General features: G+C 32.1%; 3 protein-coding genes across 3 annotated transcripts; all 3 read left to right on the top strand.

Annotated features, from left to right (window-relative positions):
- The first annotated feature begins 2,574 nt into the window (after positions 1–2,574).
- LOC110600968 (protein LIGHT-DEPENDENT SHORT HYPOCOTYLS 10) lies at positions 2,575–4,635 on the top strand. Its single transcript, XM_021737928.2, has 2 exons — positions 2,575–3,275; positions 4,355–4,635. Exon 1 carries the CDS (start codon positions 2,702–2,704, stop codon positions 3,230–3,232), a length of 531 nt encoding a protein of 176 aa, XP_021593620.1. The 5' UTR covers positions 2,575–2,701; the 3' UTR covers positions 3,233–3,275; positions 4,355–4,635.
- A 1,901-nt stretch (positions 4,636–6,536) lies between these two features.
- LOC110600958 (50S ribosomal protein L1) lies at positions 6,537–11,703 on the top strand. The gene is made up of 10 exons (XM_021737916.2): positions 6,537–7,234; positions 7,386–7,463; positions 8,117–8,158; positions 8,239–8,341; positions 8,803–8,867; positions 8,954–8,998; positions 9,118–9,225; positions 9,330–9,417; positions 10,650–10,696; positions 11,294–11,703. Exons 1-10 carry the CDS (start codon positions 6,632–6,634, stop codon positions 11,369–11,371), a joined length of 1,257 nt encoding a protein of 418 aa, XP_021593608.1. The 5' UTR covers positions 6,537–6,631; the 3' UTR covers positions 11,372–11,703.
- A 580-nt stretch (positions 11,704–12,283) lies between these two features.
- LOC110617120 (probable serine/threonine-protein kinase PBL7) lies at positions 12,284–18,876 on the top strand. Its single transcript, XM_021759733.2, has 6 exons — positions 12,284–12,650; positions 13,884–14,122; positions 14,444–14,579; positions 17,609–17,867; positions 18,141–18,273; positions 18,350–18,876. Exons 1-6 carry the CDS (start codon positions 12,494–12,496, stop codon positions 18,623–18,625), a joined length of 1,200 nt encoding a protein of 399 aa, XP_021615425.1. The 5' UTR covers positions 12,284–12,493; the 3' UTR covers positions 18,626–18,876.
- The last annotated feature ends 320 nt before the right edge of the window (positions 18,877–19,196 follow it).

Below are 19,196 nucleotides of genomic sequence, written 5' to 3' on the forward strand. Positions count from 1 at the left end.
GAATTATAAATTCAGTAAACATAAAACTATTTATTTATTAAAATATGAAATTGTATTATGATAAAAAAAATTATTTTTACTTTAAGAAAAGAAAGGTGAGAATATCATGTAGGGACACTAGGAATTGGCCAAAAAAACTATATATGCCGACAGGGCTTCATGTTTGAGCTATAATTGTGAATGAGTTAAACAAGAGCATCACCAATCATTAATAAGAACAACCAAAGAATTCAGTACATGAATTTCATTTTTGGAACCTTTTCTATATGAATTCATTCTCAACCCTCCTACACATTCCATTGAATCTTAAGCTTAAGCCTAAACCTTGGAGGTGTCATAGCTTCTTCATGAATTTACCTACATTCTTTAAAGAAGATAATTTGCAATGATTCATTTTATTAAAAAAATAAATAAATGAATTTTATAAAATTATACAGGATTTAAATAAGTTTTTAAAGCTAAAAATAATTATATTTTTTCATTTTAAATCATAATTGATAGAAAAAAAAATAATTAAGTGATTTTAACTTGATATTCGTATAGTATGAAAGAGTTGTTTCTTATGTGTGCAGGATTTTATTTTTAATTAAAGAAATTATTAACCTGATTTTTAGCAATAAGTGGAAGGATAGCAAAGACAATGAGTTGTGATCCTTTGATTCTCAAATGTGCATGAGTAGCACATTGATTATTGGAAATTAATGAAGTTTGCTTCGTAATTAATTATTAGTAACTAAATTAATCAGATGGTCGCAATTAAAGGATGTCAACATCAATGCTATAGTGGGGTATCTTAAAGATGGGACCCAATAAGATTGGTGAGCTGTCATCTCTATCAAACTGACGTGTACCTCAGGTTTCATCCCACTCTCAAAATCATGGCAAGTGTGAATTTATTTCGTTAAGTTCAAAATCAACCACATTAATTAGGTTTAATTCCAGAACATGCTAAACCTAATATGATTCGGTAGTCAAAAATATAACCTAAAAATATTTTACGATTTTAATTTATCTTTAAATATTTATTCTCTTAATTTTCTTATTAAACTAAATATTAATTTAATGATATTAAATTTATTATTATAAAATTTCGATTTGATTTTAAAATATGAGTTTTCGAGTTGGAACTTCAAACAAAATTACTTTACTATTTTTTTTTTCTTTTTGTTCTTGTTATGATTTTGGCTTTGCATGAGTAAATGTTCATGCACCGCAAAAAGTTAGAAAAGAAGGGGGAAATTGAGTTGAGGAGGGACCATTTGGCTTTGATAGGCATGTTATGATGCTTCTAAAAACCTGACATAAAGCATTTCTTTTTTCTTGTGATAGAACACTAAGTCATGGGTTGGATTTTAATTTGTATCTCTCTTGTTTTGTTTTTTTTTTAGGGTTTCTGTACAAAACTATAATACTCATTTCAGATCTCGTCTCTTTGATCTCTCTCTATCTTTTTTTTCTATATATACTGAAAAGGACTTCAAGAACGGCAACAGCTTGTTGCCGCTTGTCTCATGTTCATTCTTCTTGATGAGTCATTTTTATATAAACACCTCACTGTACGTAGATGAAACTATATCACTCTTGATTAATTAATTTTATAATAAGTTGAGACTGCAGTATGGCATGCATGCAAGCTAGATAGAAATTTCTCCTCCTCTCCGGTGCTGGTCGGTTGTCCTTTACCTTATTCGGGCAGGGAGAGGACTTTCCTTTTCTTTCTGAGCTGTAGGTTCTTCTCTCTCCCACTTTGGGTAAGTGTATATATGATTTTGGTCGTGAAGTTATAGATCAAAGTTCTATAAAGAGGGATTCGTTGGAGATCTGCTCTATTGTTGTCTTCTCCTTCAGTTTGAGCAGTGCATGCATGTTTAGTTTAGTTTTGTAACAGAGTTTTCCACACCACCCATTTGGGTTTGAAATCTCTGGAGGGGTTTGCTTATTTGGATTTTGAAGGGTAATTAACATCGATCAGGGCCTTTTACCGTATTTCTTGGAGCGGTTGACACTCAAAAGCTATCAAAGAAGCCGGCGAAGCTCTTCCTGTCAACCTTCTCAGAGACATTAGCTGGAGCGCTGTGTCCCCTTGGCCTATGGGTTCATGCTTTTGATGATAGTTGACGTGGGATTTTGACTAGGTTTGGCTGTGTACATAGCTGATAATGGATCTTATTATAAAATAATAAAAACTATATAACCAATATTTGGATCCTATATAAAATAATAACTACTAAAAAATTATAATTTATGTATATGTCAACTAATTATTAGTTTGCTTACATTATATATATAATTCTGTGAAAAATTTAGTTATTTTTAATAAAAATATTATTTTCTTTTCCATAAAAATATTCTTTTAAAATATTGAAAATTTTATTGCTATAATTAAATTTTTTATATATAAATTTATTAATATGATATACTTTTTAATATTGTAAAAATGAAAGATGGAGAAGAAGTCGAAGAAAAAGATGATACAGAAAGCAAACTGCCTATGGCCCCATAGTACGTCTACTCATCACTAGCCCAATGATGTGAACTTCATCTTCCTCTCCACTGTCTCTCTCTTGACACTATTCTTTTCACCTTCTCTCTCTTTCTCTCTCTCTCTCTCTCTCTCCATTAATTCATCCTTTGCCTTATTAAACAAAACCACTCTAGACAATCTCTCTCCATAATTAATCTGATCGCTCGCAATTAACCCATGTCGATTGAAAGAGGAAAAGATGTAGCACAGGGATCCAATGAACTTCATCATCAACAGTCTTCTTCTGCTGCTGCTTCTCCAAGCCGTTATGAATCTCAGAAGAGAAGAGACTGGAACACTTTTGGTCAGTACTTGAAGAATCAGAGGCCACCTGTGGCTCTTTCTCAGTGTAATTGCAACCATGTCCTTGACTTCCTGAGATATCTAGATCAGTTCGGAAAGACTAAGGTTCATCTTCAAAGTTGCATGTTTTATGGGCAACCTGAGCCTCCTGCTCCTTGTGCCTGTCCTCTCCGGCAAGCTTGGGGAAGCCTCGATGCCCTTATCGGCAGGCTCCGAGCTGCTTATGAAGAAAACGGAGGTCCTCCTGAGAGTAACCCTTTTGCCGGTGGTGGTATTCGTGTGTATCTAAAGGAGGTGAGGGACTGTCAAGCTAAGGCAAGAGGGATTCCATACAAGAAGAAGAAGAAGAAGAAGCCAAGTCCTAGCAAAGGGGATGATGAATCAAGCTCTGCCATGCCCTTCTAGCCTTTCATGTGCATCCTTTTTTGGATATATATTTTACTATATGGTAATTTTCTTCTTTCATTATTTTTGCGTTTCTAGCTCATAGTTTTTTTTAACTATATTCCTGATTATTAATATTTGAATGATGCTTGATGATGTAATTAATTTATTTATTTCTTTTGATTTGCATTAAACTGAATAGTAATGTTTCTTGCTGGGATTTTATTTCGTTTAATTATGACAATTTTGAAAACAACAAGAACCCTAATTTCCATATATAGTCTTCAATTGTTGTGAAATTTTTATTGCTGAGGAGAACACAGCTTGATCTCCCTTATGCATAGAGAAGCTAGCTAGCACATCATGCAAAAGCATTTACTATAGCTATCTTGAGTAGTAAAAATTAAATAGAATATTTTATATAATACTTTTCCCTATTTGATGAGCTCTTTTAAGATTGTGAGGATTTCCTTTCTATGAGATCTTCAAGTGAGACATCATGCACTTTATAATCCATGTTTAACAAATAAAATATGCAAAGTAATTATGATTTGATCCTCCCACATTAAAGAAAGTTTAAGGTTTCTTGCAAATACCTTATATAGAATTCTGTGTGCAATTTCTGATGTAAAATTTCTGATCCTCCCATATTTTCTTTGTAAAGTAACTGTTTTAAGCTAAACCCATTTCTGCTAATGCCTCATCAATTGCTTTTTCTCTTATATATTAATAAATATATAGTGCAAAAGATCTCTTTGCCAAAGGGCAGTTTTGAAATTTAGTACATATTGCTCTTTGTACCTTCATAGATTTGCATGTTCTCCAACACAGATTTTGTGCGACACTCGGTTTTTTTTTCTATTTAATTAATGCTAATAATGCTTCCCCTTTGCATCTTTGCATTTGTTTGTAAGTGAACTTTTGTTGGGTGATGATATATTCTTCCTCTTTTTTATATGCCCATCAAATAAGAATACCTATATTTCTCTGTTCATCAGTTAACTGAAGCAAAAGCAGACTAGGGTTTTCATATTTGAGTTCACCCTCCCAGAGAAAAGTTGCTGTTTCTGTAAAAAACATAGGAGAAGCACACAATCATATTAGGGTTTCTTTTCCCCTGATCTACTGTGTATATCTTTGCAGGATCTCTGTTGAAGTGTATGAGGGTGGAGAATCAAGTACCGGAGAAAAAAAATTGTTAAAGGGTTTATATATATCCATTGATTACGTATATGATGATCAAAGAGTGGAGCTGATGATCTTCAAGAACTATCATCTCTGAGTAATAATGATTTTTCAGTCTCTTTCTTTGTTATTTGCTGTTTCTGATTTTGTAAGCTTGCTTTTTTACTGCATTTATCTCTACGCTGTCTTCTCATCAATAATTTTATTACAATATAAATTTTACTTTCTCCTTTTTTTCCCCTTCTGTTCATGCAAAAAATTTATGTGATTAGGGTTTCTTCGATCTTTAATTAATTTCCTTTTTCTTGTTTTAAAAGATTTCATGGATCATAATAAGTATATGATCTGCTTGTTTGGTATCATGAAAAAGAGATTAAGATGATATATCATACTGCATGTTTTCTTATAGCTAGGCCTAATATTTGAGGAATATGAATAATTCAATTACAGCTTACTCATGCTTTTAGGGTTTCTGCTGCTATTTCTTAGCTTCCCTTTATTTAATGGAATATATTTTTCACATTTTCTTTTATATTTCGTACATTTACAAAAGTTATCATAAAAAATATATATATTTTTTAAATTTAAGTAAAAATCAAATTATTTTAAAGAAAAATAACTTTTTTTTAACTTTAAAATTTTTATTTGCATTATTATATATAAATTTATTAATATCATTTTTTAAATTACAACTAAAAATGAAAAGTAAATTATTTTGTAAAAAATATTTTTCATGAATTTTCATAAAAAATGTTTTTAAAATATAAATTATTTTTTCTAAACAAACACAAGGTTTAGTTTCTTTTCTATTTATTAAGACTGTAACAACCTTGTGTTTGTATAATTATAGAATTGAAAATCATTAAATTTGTTATATATATATGTATATATATATATATATGAAACATTCTATATTTTAGAGAAATATCTAAAATTATTTTTAATTCTTTAATGCGAAAACTTATTCGTTAATTTATTGATTTTGAAAAATATATTAAAATATTTTTAATATTTTAAAATATTTTTAATATTTTAAAATATATATTAATTAGTTAATCTGTTGACTTTATTATTAAGGATTTTACTGTTATTAATTAATTTTTTATATTTTTTTAAAAAATTTAATGATTAATCATTTTGTATTAAGGAAAATTTTAGATTTTTCTTACAATATATATTTAACTATTAACTATTTAACTATTAACCATGAAACGGGGAGATTAATTAGTAAATTTTTTAAAATATTTAAATATTTTTTAATATTTTTTTTAAATTAAAAAATTAACTGGTACTATAAAAATTAAATATTAAATAATAATTTTCAATTCAATAGCGAGATTGATTTACATATTTTCGGCTATTCATCGTATGATTTGGATTGCATGTGGATAATACAACATTTTATTATCAAAATTAGGTTTTTTTTAAAAAACTTATATACCCCATATTTAAAATTTGATTTCCTGAAACAGGAATTTTTTTTTCTTTCAATATTCATTTAACCTATTTTTTTGGTTAAAAAACTGCTTTATTTACTCTCTCCAAAATTAATGGATGAATTATATTTGGTTCACTTATTAATTTGTTTAAAGATTTTCTTGTAATTTTCTTCATACTATTCTTTTAAAAAATGGTAATTAATTTTGAGATTAATATATTTTTTTAAGAGAAATATTAATATAGCTAATTAATTATTGATTTTGTATATAAAAATTGAAGCCCTGATCATGGAGTTGTTTCTTTAGAGTGAGAATTAATGCGAACGTGATGCTCCTCGGCAATTATTAAGATTTCTGTATAAACGTTATCAGATCTATCCCTCATTTTTCTCTCAAAATTGAATAAATAAATAAATAAATTCTTACTTTTACTAAATTATTATTTTTTTAATCTGTGGGGCTCTACCTAAAAAATTTTATTTTTAAAAATCTATTTTTATATAATTAATTATTTTTCATTTAATATATTTTTTTCTAAAACAATATATGACTATTTTCCATGGACTTTCAATCCGCCGGTTCAGTTTTGGATTTATTTTCAATTCTCATGAGGCACACATCGCTAGGGCATACCGCAGCTCAGCCCACAGGGCCAAAGGCCCACCGCCCATCTTCTCCCACTTTCAAAACACTAGCAGGCTTTTGCTCTTCTCACTCGTTGGTTAAACCTCAGAAGCCTAAACCCGGAAAATTTTCTTCTCCAGTCTCCATTTTTAGCTCTTAGCAGCCAGCAGCCATGAAGAAGCTCACTCTCTCACCAGCTCTTCGCTATTGCCTCCACAAACCCTCCTCTCCGATCCACTTCTCTGCATTTAGATGGCTTTCTTCTGATTCAAAATCAATTCCCAATCAAGGCTCTGAATCTGTGCCAATCCAGCCAGTCTCTTACGCAGTAAAGCCTAAAGACAAAACTCCTTCAAATGAAGACGAAACTCATTCTCAGCAACAGGTGGCTGCCCAATCACCACCATCACAAGAACAGGAGCGACAGCAATTTCCTACAAGAACCCAAGAAGCACCAAATCAAGAATCCCGGACGCGTTGGACTCGGGAGGACGTTCGATACATCAAAGATGCGCCCTCAATATCTCCTGTATCCTATCCTATACGCGTTGCTCCGCTACCGGAGGATAAGGTTGGCGCTGAAGAAGAAGTTGCGCAGGCGGATATGGATAGAGAGAGTAGGAAGATTCAGGAGGAGAACCGGGGGATTAGGAGGATATTTAGGGTTACAGAAGAGGAGGAGAAAGTGGTAGTGCCTTTCCCTAGATTGATCATGCCTGAGAAGAAGGAAAAGAGACCACTTTTTGATTTGATGGATGCTATTAGGCAGGTCAAGGTCAGTATATATGTTTTTTCTTTTCTCATTGGAATTTTTTTGTTGTTTTAATTTATGGGTGGTGTTCATTTCTTAGTTATTCCAATGGCAGCCAATAGATATTATGCTTGTACTTGCTAATTTTTTCTTGCTATTTCTAGTAATTGTTCAGACTAGTGCAAAGGCTAATTTTGATGAGACTATTGAAGCACATGTAAGATTGGGCATTGCTAAATCTCGTTCTGATATGGTACGTGCCAATTCATCCTAAAAAGAAATTTATCTTATTTGATGCTTTATGGGATTGAAGTATCACGAGGTTTAAGTTCTATTATCTATGGACTTTACGTAACCATAAACATTTAGGAAGAAAAATATTCTAATGATTATGAAGATGTTTAATCATGAGTTGGCTTCAGAATATAACTCTAACTAGTTTAATTTTTATGTTAGAATTTAGATCGTGCATAAATATGTCCTTAAATTAACTTCAAATAAATAGTGTATGTGGGTTTATGGTTCTTAGATGATTTGTTTGATTGAATCCATGAGTTTATACTCTCTCTATATGTGTGTGTGTGTGTTTCCTTCTCTGTCACATGAGCCTTTTAAGCCATTCGCTTGTTGATTTTTTAATTTTATATTCTTGAAAGCCGACATGAATATTTTTGGTGTATCATTATTATCCTTAAGGTTCTGTGTTATAATAGTTGAGATGTATATTGAGTGACTGTGTTCTAACTTTAGTCCCCAGCAACATTGAAGGTGAAATTAAATCCTAGGTCTTTGCTAATACAACAAGAAATTTTACCATCAAAAGCTAGCTGAATCTTCAATACTTTTGAATGATCCTTCTTATTTGAGAAAATATTCAGTTTATACTACATCTTTTTTGGAGTGCAGATTGTTCGCGGCACTTTGACTCTGCCTCATGGTGGTAAGAAGGTAAGTTAAACCTTATACTAGGTGCGACTTCTGTAACTTTGTATTTAATTTGGTTATTGATAGCTGTTACTGCTTTTCAGGCTATCAGGATAGCCGTCTTTGCTGAAGGAGCAGACGCAGAGGAAGCTAAAGCTGCAGGAGCTGATGTTGTCGGTGGTCTTGAACTTATTGATGAAATTGCTAGTAAGCAATCAATCTTATCAATGTATATTGCACTTATGCAGGAGAAATAATGATGGAAAACCTAATATTACAAAGCACTTTATTGGTGAAAGTGCCATCTTTGTCAATTTTTATGCTGAATGTTGTTCTTTCTAACTCCATGTCCTGGTTTTGAATGTTAGTCATCCCTATCAAACCAAAATTTTAATGCCATCTTTGTCAATTTTTATGCTGAATGTTGTTCTTTCTAACTCCATGTCCTGGTTTTGAATGTTAGTCATCCCTATCAAACCAAAATTTTAATTCTATCTGACTGTTGTTTGTGCCTTATGTCTCTCTCTTGCCTCTACCTGAGTTGATCGATCATGTCCATTGTTTTTTAGACCCTGCTTAGAAGAAGAAAGATTGAAAATGCTTCACATAGATGCTACTTTCGTTATTATTCCTGGGAATTATAACTTCCAAGATTTCTGTTCACGCAGGTGCTGACAAGATTGATGTTGACAAGTGTTTTGCAACCATTAAATTGTATCCCCGTGTAGCAAAGGTCTGGAATTTGGACAGCAGTTCATAAAATTTTTATTTAGTGAAAATAACGATTATTTCCTCTAAATTAATTTTTAAACTTTTCAGCTAGCAAGGATTCTTAATCGTTATGGACTTATGCCAGATTCTAAAGTGAGTTTGTCATCCTTTCTCATTAATTCACTCATAATTACATTTTTCATCCTTTCTTATCGATTCACTTTTCATTACATGATATTGTGCTTGTATTCACTTGCACATATCTTGTGTAGCAAGGAACTGTTGTTAGTGATGTTTCTAGGGCTGTGAAAGATGCAAAAAAGGATCAAATTAAGTTTAAAATGGACAAAACATCAATTGTGCATGTGGGACTTGGAAAGGTATTGTTATCTTGATCACAAACATAATGCTTTATTTTGAGAGGATGTTTGCCAAATTCTGTGAGACTTCTATCATGCTGATTCTGTTGCAATGTAATCCACAGGTGAGTTTGACAGAGGAATCTTTGCGTGAGAATGTTGGTGCATTTATGAATGCACTTTTACAAGCAAAACCTGCAGGCCTTAAGAAGAGTAAGTGGCATCTGTTATATAAATGTTTGCTAAATTAACAGTTCATGCAATCCATGCATTTGTGCATCAGGGTTATTCGAGGGATAAGTGGCAATAATCTTGAAACTAAACTGAATGTGTGCGTATTCCAACAGTAGCGTGTCTTGTACCTTAATAACTCCAAGCCTAGTAACCAAAAAATCCAAAACTATAGTGTATATCAATTTGAGTCCTGCCTTCCAATTTTGCCAATTTCATTCTTCAGTTTATATGGTTTTGGTGACATTTGCTGGCCCTACAAGGACATTGTAAAAATGTGCCTACCACATTAACATTCCTTGAAAATTCACATAGCAGCCTCGTTTATTATCAGTTCCAGTTTTTGGTTTTATCTTCTTTTGTTTGTCATTTTGATGGTGGTTTGCATTTACATTTATTTAGATGCAATTATAATATTAGTATGCTGTATAACATGTTAAATAACATGTATTATGTCTTTTCATCTTATTTTTCCTAATTACTTGCACAAAGGTTTTAAAGAAAAAGGTAAAAAATATTCATCGCTAGTTTTATAGTTAGTTTTACACCTGGTAGGGGAGGCTGTTCTGTAGTTTGATCTTGTGACCTTCAAGTCACAATAAAGCAGCCCTATTGTGGAAATCAAGATACCTTATCGTGAAGTATATGCTTGAAAATAATTGCCTTAAAATGCCTATGATTATGGTACATTGATAAGCTTAGAATCTTCTATTTGGGCATCATTTTACTGGGGAACAAACACAAAAAAATACATGTTCAAAGTTCAGAGAATATTCCTGTGCACCAGTTTAATAATATCTTGCTGTGCTTATTGATAGGCGCAAAAATATGCCCCAAGTCCAATTATGCTAGACTGATCACGTCTTCTTCTTTTCCCTTTTTTTCTGTAAAAAAGATAGTGATAGCAATTAGGGGCTATAGATTTGGCAATTTTGCACATCCACTAATTATTTTTATAACCGAAGGGTTTTCACTTGAGGAATATTAACTTCCTTGCCAGCTAATTTTTGCTCATTGAGATTTGACTTTGTTGTTCAACATTTTGTAAAGCATATCATGTATGGTATTACATGACTATAGCGATGTAATGCCAAAAGGCTGTGTCAAACAATAGCCTTTTTCAAATAGATAAATAAATATGATTAATAGGTTTCTTTCTTATTATGATCAAGACATTTTAGGGTTTTAACAAATACTTCCCTGCTTTATTGCAGCATCCAAATATGCTGGATATGTGAACAGCTTCCATATATGCAGTTCGGTAAGCAATTAACCTTCTCTTTTAACATATTTCTGGTCGGCTTAATGATATAATTTACTATACCTAGTCAGTAATAAGAATTTTGATCTTATAAATATCTGGTTTTGAAGATTAAATTGTTCATTTTGGCGGGTGGAAGAGCAGGAAGTGGGAAAGAAGAGGAGGGGTGTGTGGAACTGTTCTTTTTCAGAATTCTTAAGTAAATTGCCTGTTGGATGAAATTTGGTAGAAAAGCTAACCTATCCTAAGTTGGGAGATGGTCAATTTATATTGAAAAGGGATTCAATCTCTTTGAAGCAAGTATAACTTGCTCTGAACTGAGCTAACCTACTTTGATCGAATCATGTATTTCCTTCAATGAGTTGTGAGTCATGACATGGGGTCAACTCCTTTGCCGTTGTACTGAAATGTTTTGTTTGAATCAGGATTTAGGATTCAGGATCCTGACAGGATAGGAAAGTAGAAACTAATTCCCCTTGGCTTTCCCCTTAATGTGCTTTAGCTTTTTTCACAGTGCAGCCTTACATACTTTTTTAAACTTTGAATTTGCATGCATTTCTGTACCTTCAAGTTATTTGGTTCATTTACTTGGAACAGATGGGAGCAGGGTTCCCCGTTTCAATACAGTCATTATCCAAGGCTGTAGATCACTACAACAAAGCTCTCCTGAAATAACGTGGTTGCAGCAAAATTCCGGCATTACTCTATGTCTCTGTCTGTATCTTTCCGGCATTCAAAAACAGTTGGGGGCAGCTAGGATTAGCATGGGAGTCATTTCAGTTTTGCACACATTTTGTTCTTCCGGCTGTCATCTGAGGTTTCGGTTGACATCCATCTTCTTGAGTACAAGCAGATCCAACAGGCATTGTTACTATTTTTATTAGCATGATTATTAAATACCTGTGTTCTGTAGAATGTCAATGCCAAGACGCTGCAAGAATCCAATTCTCTGTAATTTGAGAAGTTTTCATTTAAGAAAAAAATAAAATTCGTGCATGATTATATAAGCATTGAACTGATTTTTTTTTTTTAAGTGAATGATTTAAATAATGAAGCAAGCTTGATTATAGACCTAATGAAGTTATTAAAAAAAATAAAATGATATCCATGTGATATATTTATTAGTTAAATTTTAAGAATTATAATTTAATTTATCATTAATTTTTTAAATAAAATTTAGTCAATTACAAAATTGTATGATTTAACATTTTATACTTACAATTTAGATATACATGTGAATTAATTTAAACATTTAGTTTTTTTTATTATTAATCTTTTAAATTAAGTGACATAAAACATTTTAAATTTAGAATAAATTAATTTATTTTAATTTTAATTCAGTTTTAATTTATTTCAATATTCTTTTCATCTCATAGAATAAAGTTTATTTTTTCGATCCTACTTTCCTTACATTAAAATTTATTGATTAACTTTCTCATATGTTCTTATTTAATATGTGTTAAAAATAAAGTTTATTAATTTAAAAATAAATTAATAACAAAATAATGTGTGGTATATTAGATTTTAATTTTAAAAAATTTTAATTTTGATTCTAATTTCTCACCGGTGCATCGCGGGCCCGGCAAGGGTCAAGCGAAAAGCCCCAGAGCCACTGAAACAATTGCTGGGCGCCAAACGAGACAAACAGAAACAGTAGTGTCTGTGTGAGAGAGAGAGAGTACAGATCTCAAACTCCAAGAAGCTTTAAAGCTTTACCATTCTCTTCTCTTCTTCCTTTGTTGGTAGTTTCCAGTATTAGGGTTTCCTCTCCTGCTACTCGGAATTCAACAACAGAACATGGAAACTGAGGATTTTGAGTATAGAAGGAAGGAGCGCGTAGCATTGGTAGCCATTGTCGTCATTGCTTCACTCGCTGTCGCTTGTTTGCTTGTGGCTTTTAGCTATTACTGCTATATAGTAAACAAGCTCTCCAAACGTCGTGATACCCACAAGAGTAAGTCGGGTTTTGCCCTTATTGTTGCTATTTTCTGATTCATTTGTGGTTGCTGAAAATGAGCGGGAAAATGGAAAGAAAAAATAAATGTTTGATTGTCGAGAATGCATGGGAAAATAAACAAAGTAAAGTCATATTTTTGAACTTCATATTTAACTTCCAGACAACAAGACTTCTCCGTTCTTCGAGTTGTTTTAAAACTATGGCTTCTGCAAGCTCCTTGAACAACTAGCGACACTTCTAGTTTTTGTTTTTGAAAAGAAAGTGGGGTTCTTTTTGTTGCTTCCGCAATTTTATGATGTGTTGTTGTCAAAAGTAGAATAATTATTTTTTCTTTGCTAATTACTTTGTTTTTCTCTTTTTTAATGTGCATCGTAATCACTTAATTCTCTCCTCTATTTTTATTTTACAATGCTTGTTGCTTACCTTTTTGTTTTTGCTTGGGAGATATGTTCATTGTTCAATTATTATTTATGTTTCGTTTTATGCCCTTAGATTAGAAAAATGGAGGACTCTTGCATTTCAGCTTTATACTTTGCTTTTGCAGCTTACTCTATCTTTGCAACTGAATTTATTATTTTATGTTTGCAATACCATGCAGTAAGTTAATCTCTGGATTTTATATGAAATTGGAGGAATATAATCCATGGAGAGCCTTTAGTTGTAAATCAAGTAATTTTAACTGTTAGGATTTATAATCCTTAAGGTCATTATTACAGAAAACATGGATAAGGATGTAAATTGGGGGTTTTTGAGAAGGAAGAGACTTCTCTGGAGTTGATTAATGAGAAGTGGTTGCAACAGTATTGTTTTGATCATAGAATTTTTTGCAAATTTTGTGGATGCTCTTTATTATGGGAGTTAAAGGTGGTATTTTTTTTTAATTAAAATTGAATTACGGAACTGAACTAGTGAATTTGATTCATTTTGGTGTGCTTTGAAATTTGATTTGATTTTATCAAGGTCATCAAATTTTCAAGTTCTTTTATCTAGTTCTTAGAAGCATAATCGACTCAGTTTCATACAGGTTTGTGTTGGTTAGTTTTTCTAATATTTATGGTCAATTTCATCAATATTTTTGTAAGAAATATTGTTACTTTGGTTATGCTAAGGCATTATTATTTTATACATCATCAATTTAGTTGTTGAATTTTGTTCTATATTTGAATTCTGATATTTCCCTTAGTGGAAAACTGGCATAATATATGCTTGTTGATTCAATTGTCTTTGAAGAGGATAATTATGAGGAAAAAGGCAGCTTTGGGAATCTGAAAGTTGCAACTGAGAAAGGACTTCAGGTGTTCACATTTAAGCAGTTATATTCAGCGACTGGTGGTTTCAGCAAGTCAAATGTGGTTGGGCATGGTGGTTTTGGGTCAGTATACCGTGGTGTCCTCAATGATGGAAAGAAGGTTGCAGTGAAATTAATGGATCAAGCAGGGAAACAGGGAGAAGAGGAATTTAAAGTGGAGGTTTGATATCATTGTATTCGTTGTTGATATTAGTTCTTTGTTTCATAAACTTAAGAGATTTAAAAAAAAACCTTGATTAAGCCAATTAATTTTACATCCTTTTCATTCTCTTGAATGTAAAGAGGAAAATTTTATGTGTCAATGTTGCATATGTGCATCAGCATACAAATGACAATGAGTGCACATGTTTTCGTGAGTGTGAGGTTGGCATACATGTGATTCAAATTTCTGCCTATTCTATTCCTTCCCCGATTCACAACTTTGTTCTTGAAATGTGGGTTGTATTCACATCTCTGAAATTGGCAGTCTGTTTATTCACAGGTGGAATTGTTGAGCCGCCTATGTTCTCCATATTTGCTGACATTGCTTGGATATTGTTCTGATAACAATCATAAATTGCTGGTTTATGAGTTCATGGCAAATGGGGGATTACAAGAACACTTGTATCCTCTAAATGGTGAGTTATATTACTTTCTCTTTCTCCTGTTTTTAACTTGTTTGGTTGAAATATTGTGAAGGTTAAGACATGTAAATGAAATATAAAGATGATGCTATTTCTTAATAATACTCGTCGTGTTGCAATAATTTTTTTTTAAAAAAAATAAAGCAGTTAAAACAGATGGAATGAAAAGGTAGACAAATCAAAATTACTACAAAATCCTTCTTCTGCTAGAAGGTGAAAAAAAAAAGATATTACAGCTCCATTTGTTTCATAGAAAATTATTTGTATGTAGAATATTTTTTTCAAGCCATTGTTTGGTTGAATATTAAAAAAATAAAGATTGATAATAAATTTATCTATAAAAAGTTAGTAGCGGTAATCAAATTCTCAAAGTCCAGAAATTGAGTTAGTTTTTCCTTTGACTAAGAAAATATCTTCCGTTGGTCAATTTCTTTGAGTGCCCAAACATTAAGAAATGCAGAAAATATTATTTTCTGTGGAAGAAACGAAGGATAAGAGTAAAATGAGAATTCGCCCAAAAATTTAATTAAAAAAAAATTCCCTCCTTTTTCTTCTCAAATTTGAGAGAAACAATTTTGTGGCCCTCAGGATAATATTTTACTATTCCATTCTCTCATCTTTCTCTTGCTTTTCCAAATAATGGAACAATCAATTCTCCTCACCCTTTCACCCCTCTTTCTCTTTCCACTTTTCCCCCTATTCCAAGCAAGCTGTTATTGCAATGATAGATGTCAATTGGAATCTACTTGCCTGCCAGCTCAGACCTATTATCCCATGTAAAACTCATAAAATTTGTGTTACTGTGCTAGGACCTAGACGGTTTTCATGACTTCTATGCAAGGCAAACAACCAGGAATTGTTTGTTGAATCACTAAGATTAAAGCTGAAGTTTAAGATATATTGAATTTTATGGTGTGCTTTGAATTGCTGACAAACCTTCTTTGATTTTATATCCTCCTCCATTTGAGCTTTATGCTTAAGCACAGATTATGCTAGATGTTTATCCTCTATTTTAGTGGGAATCATCTTGCTATAGTTGTAACTAATTTATTCCTCTTTTTTTTGTGCAAGCTTTACATTTAGGACAGCCAAAAGGGATTGCATTACTTATAGCTTCTAACTTGATGAACTTCATGCTAATGATGTAAAAAACAAAATATAGAGAAAGTGCAAATAGGCTACTGGCTACAAGTGAGTTGAACTGAGCCAAGCATGAAAATGTTTAGGCCTGAGCTCAAGGGCTCAAGCTTAAGTGAGATTTTTTCTTTCAAGCTCAAGCTTGTCTATCAAAGAAAGGATCGAGATCAAATTTCAATAAAACATTAGGGGTTTAAATTTGTTGCTGGACTTAGTAAACCCGCATGCAGATCGCTAGCTTTATAGGCTAGAATGAGGTTCGCACACCATTTGTTGGTGGAAAGGACTGCACTTTTTGTAAGGACCTCCCTTCCTCATGATCCGCCTTTTCTAAGGATTAATCTTCTTTTTTTTTCACTTTTACAAACTCATGAAAAGGAAAGGAATCTATAAGTGAATCGCATAGGTGCATTTGCATATGCATGAGTTTATAGGCAATGCCAATCATCTTCAGCTATCACTTGGGGAGCCATTGATTGATTCTTGCTAAGAACATTGGTATTAGAATGTTATGCTTCTCAACTTAATTCGATTTTCCATCCCAACAATTAGAATTTATGAAGTGAATATCCTTTTTTTAAAATCTTAAGATTCGAATCGATTCCCCATTCTAGTAATTTGAATCGACAAGGTGAATCATAAATGTAGCTGAATTATAACCAAAACAAAAGAATCCATAATAAACTGGGTAAATCAATATGAATCAACCGACACCTTTGTTTGGCTATTGGTTTTTACCAATCATTCTTTTCCTTCTCCTTCTCCTTTCTTTTTAATTTTTTTGAAAAAAAAAGTACTTCTCCAATTGTATTTGTCAAGTTATGATAAATTTATATTAATATTTTCTAACCTTTTAATTTGAGCCATTATGTTTTTTAGTATTTAAAAGAGGGGATTTCAGCATATGCACAATGATGATCATTGTGTGTGCAATTCAAGAGTTTTAACATAAAGTTATACCAACATAATATGATATATTATCCTAGTAGAAAGCCTACTTCTAATTAGCTAAATAATAATTCTAAATATTTATTAAAATATGTTTTCTTTAACCTATTTTTTAGAATATATATATACTTTTAATTAATTGAATTTTTATAGAATCCTACAATTCAACTTAATTCTCGATTTTCGGTTTATCAAATGAAGATCTCAATTCTTGATTTGAATCTCTTTTTTGATTTGTGTTTGCAATTCTTGCATATTCAATTATAAATAAAAAAATATTTATTCATTGTGGATCCAAACACTTTCTTATTCTGATCTATTTTTGAGGTCAGTTCATGTTATCCGTTGTACACTAAACCCCAAAAGATAAATCCCAACTGCTTTTCAATATTATAACCAACAGTACAAAATAAATCATTTTCTTAGAATTTGTTTTCCTTGTAAAATATCTTTTGCTGATAAGTTGTTCCCAACAAACATGCGTAGCCTTAATATCAATAAAACATTGTAGTACAAAGTCTTAATATCACTTTCACACGAAAACACTTCAACCAACATGAAGGAATTCATTTATAATAGAGTTAATCGTAGAAAGTACCCCTATCCTTTCTAAATTTTTGCCATTCTACAATTTTATAACTTTTCCCAAATGCACTCCAACATCACTCATACCCTTGAGGTGAGAGACTAACAAAATTGCCATGTCAGCCCACCGTGCCAGCAATTAGTTAAGGTATAATTGCATAGTTTTTAAACAGTCTAGGTTTTACTCCATAATTTTTTAGTTCAAGTCTTCAAGATAGAATTGCAAAATTTTTTTGAAAAGTCCAGTGCTTTTTGTCATTTCCTCTTTATAATAAACCCAATGACTATTTGTTTCCACGCTAAAGTGCTTCTGCTGAATAGATGGATTGTATTGGTTGACTTGAAATATGCAGGTCACAATACTGTGCACATGAGATTGGACTGGGAAACGCGGTTGCGAATTGCCCTTGAAGCTGCCAAGGGCTTAGAATATTTGCATGAACATGTCAGTCCTCCAGTGATTCATAGAGATTTCAAGAGCAGCAACATCCTCTTGGACAAAAATTTTCATGCCAAAGTTTCTGATTTTGGATTGGCCAAGCTTGGACCAGACAAAGCTGGTGGACATGTCTCAACTCGAGTGTTGGGCACCCAGGGATATGTTGCCCCTGAGTAAGATTTACTGAAGTTCTTAGAGGCCTTTTATATGTTTTGCCATAGATATAGATTTTATTGCCAAAATTCCATTCATGGTTTATTACTGCATTTGGATGCAAGGATTCCAAACGAGGGGTTTGTATGATTTTAAAGAAAATGTTCGGATGAAAGTTAGCTTATTTTTTAATTAGATTTATTTATGTGATTGATAACTTATTTGAGTAAAATTTGAAATTGCACCTTGTTATTCTCATTTCTGCAAATGACTTGCGTTATTGTGCTGCATAGGTATGCATTAACTGGGCATTTAACAACAAAATCAGATGTCTATAGTTATGGGGTTGTTCTGTTGGAGTTGCTCACTGGCAGAGTCCCGGTGGATATGAAGAGACCTCCTGGGGAAGCTGTTCTTGTGCCTTGGGTGTGAATCTTGTCTATCATCTTCCACAAACGTTATGTTTTCACGTTTCCTTAATTCATTTCTATTCTTTGTGTAGGTGCTGCCGTGGTTGACGGATAGAGAGAAGGTGGTGCAAATTATGGATCCGGCATTGAACAGTCAATACTCAATGAAAGAGGTTATTCAGGTTGCAGCAATTGCTGCAATGTGTGTACAACCGGAGGCTGATTACAGACCACTAATGGCAGATGTTGTACAGTCACTAGTCCCATTGGTCAAGACTCACAGGCCAACATCGAAGGTGGGAAGCTACTCTGGCTTTAATGCACTCAAGTCACCTTCATCACAAGACACTGGCAGAGCAAGTGTATGAAACTAATAAGAGCTATTTAATCATCTCTATTTGTATTTAATCATCACAGGACATTTCTGGTCTTTGATTATGTGTTGGGGGAAGCTATTGTTGCTGTAGAATCATGGTCCGGTGAGCATAACTTAAACCCTAATTTTAATCAGGAAGTGTAACTGAAAAGTCTTACTCTTTGATCTGGCGTTCCAGTCTTGTAGCTGACAATGGGTTGTTTTTAATAGGTTTTTAAAAATGCAGGATTGATTTATTAATAATAGCAATATCCAAAATTAAATAGTAAATTTTTAATTTAATTTTACTCTATGAGAAATTTTTAGTTTAAATGATTTTATAATAAAAATGATATATTTAGCATAAGATTATTATTCATAATTATAATATAAAAAGGTGCATTTCAAGCTTAAAAATCATTGAATGAAGTACTGCAAAAATCATGCCAATTGAGATGAGTTCATTTGTTTTAAAATAAAATTTTAACTTTTTCTAACACAAGCAGCTGAATTCTAAATAATTCGATAAGATTAAACTTCTCAAATATAGTAATTAATACAAAATAAATAATTAAGCGCAAATC

Source organism: Manihot esculenta, chromosome 1 (assembly GCF_001659605.2).
Source record: "Manihot esculenta cultivar AM560-2 chromosome 1, M.esculenta_v8, whole genome shotgun sequence".
Taxonomy (NCBI): domain Eukaryota; kingdom Viridiplantae; phylum Streptophyta; class Magnoliopsida; order Malpighiales; family Euphorbiaceae; genus Manihot; species Manihot esculenta.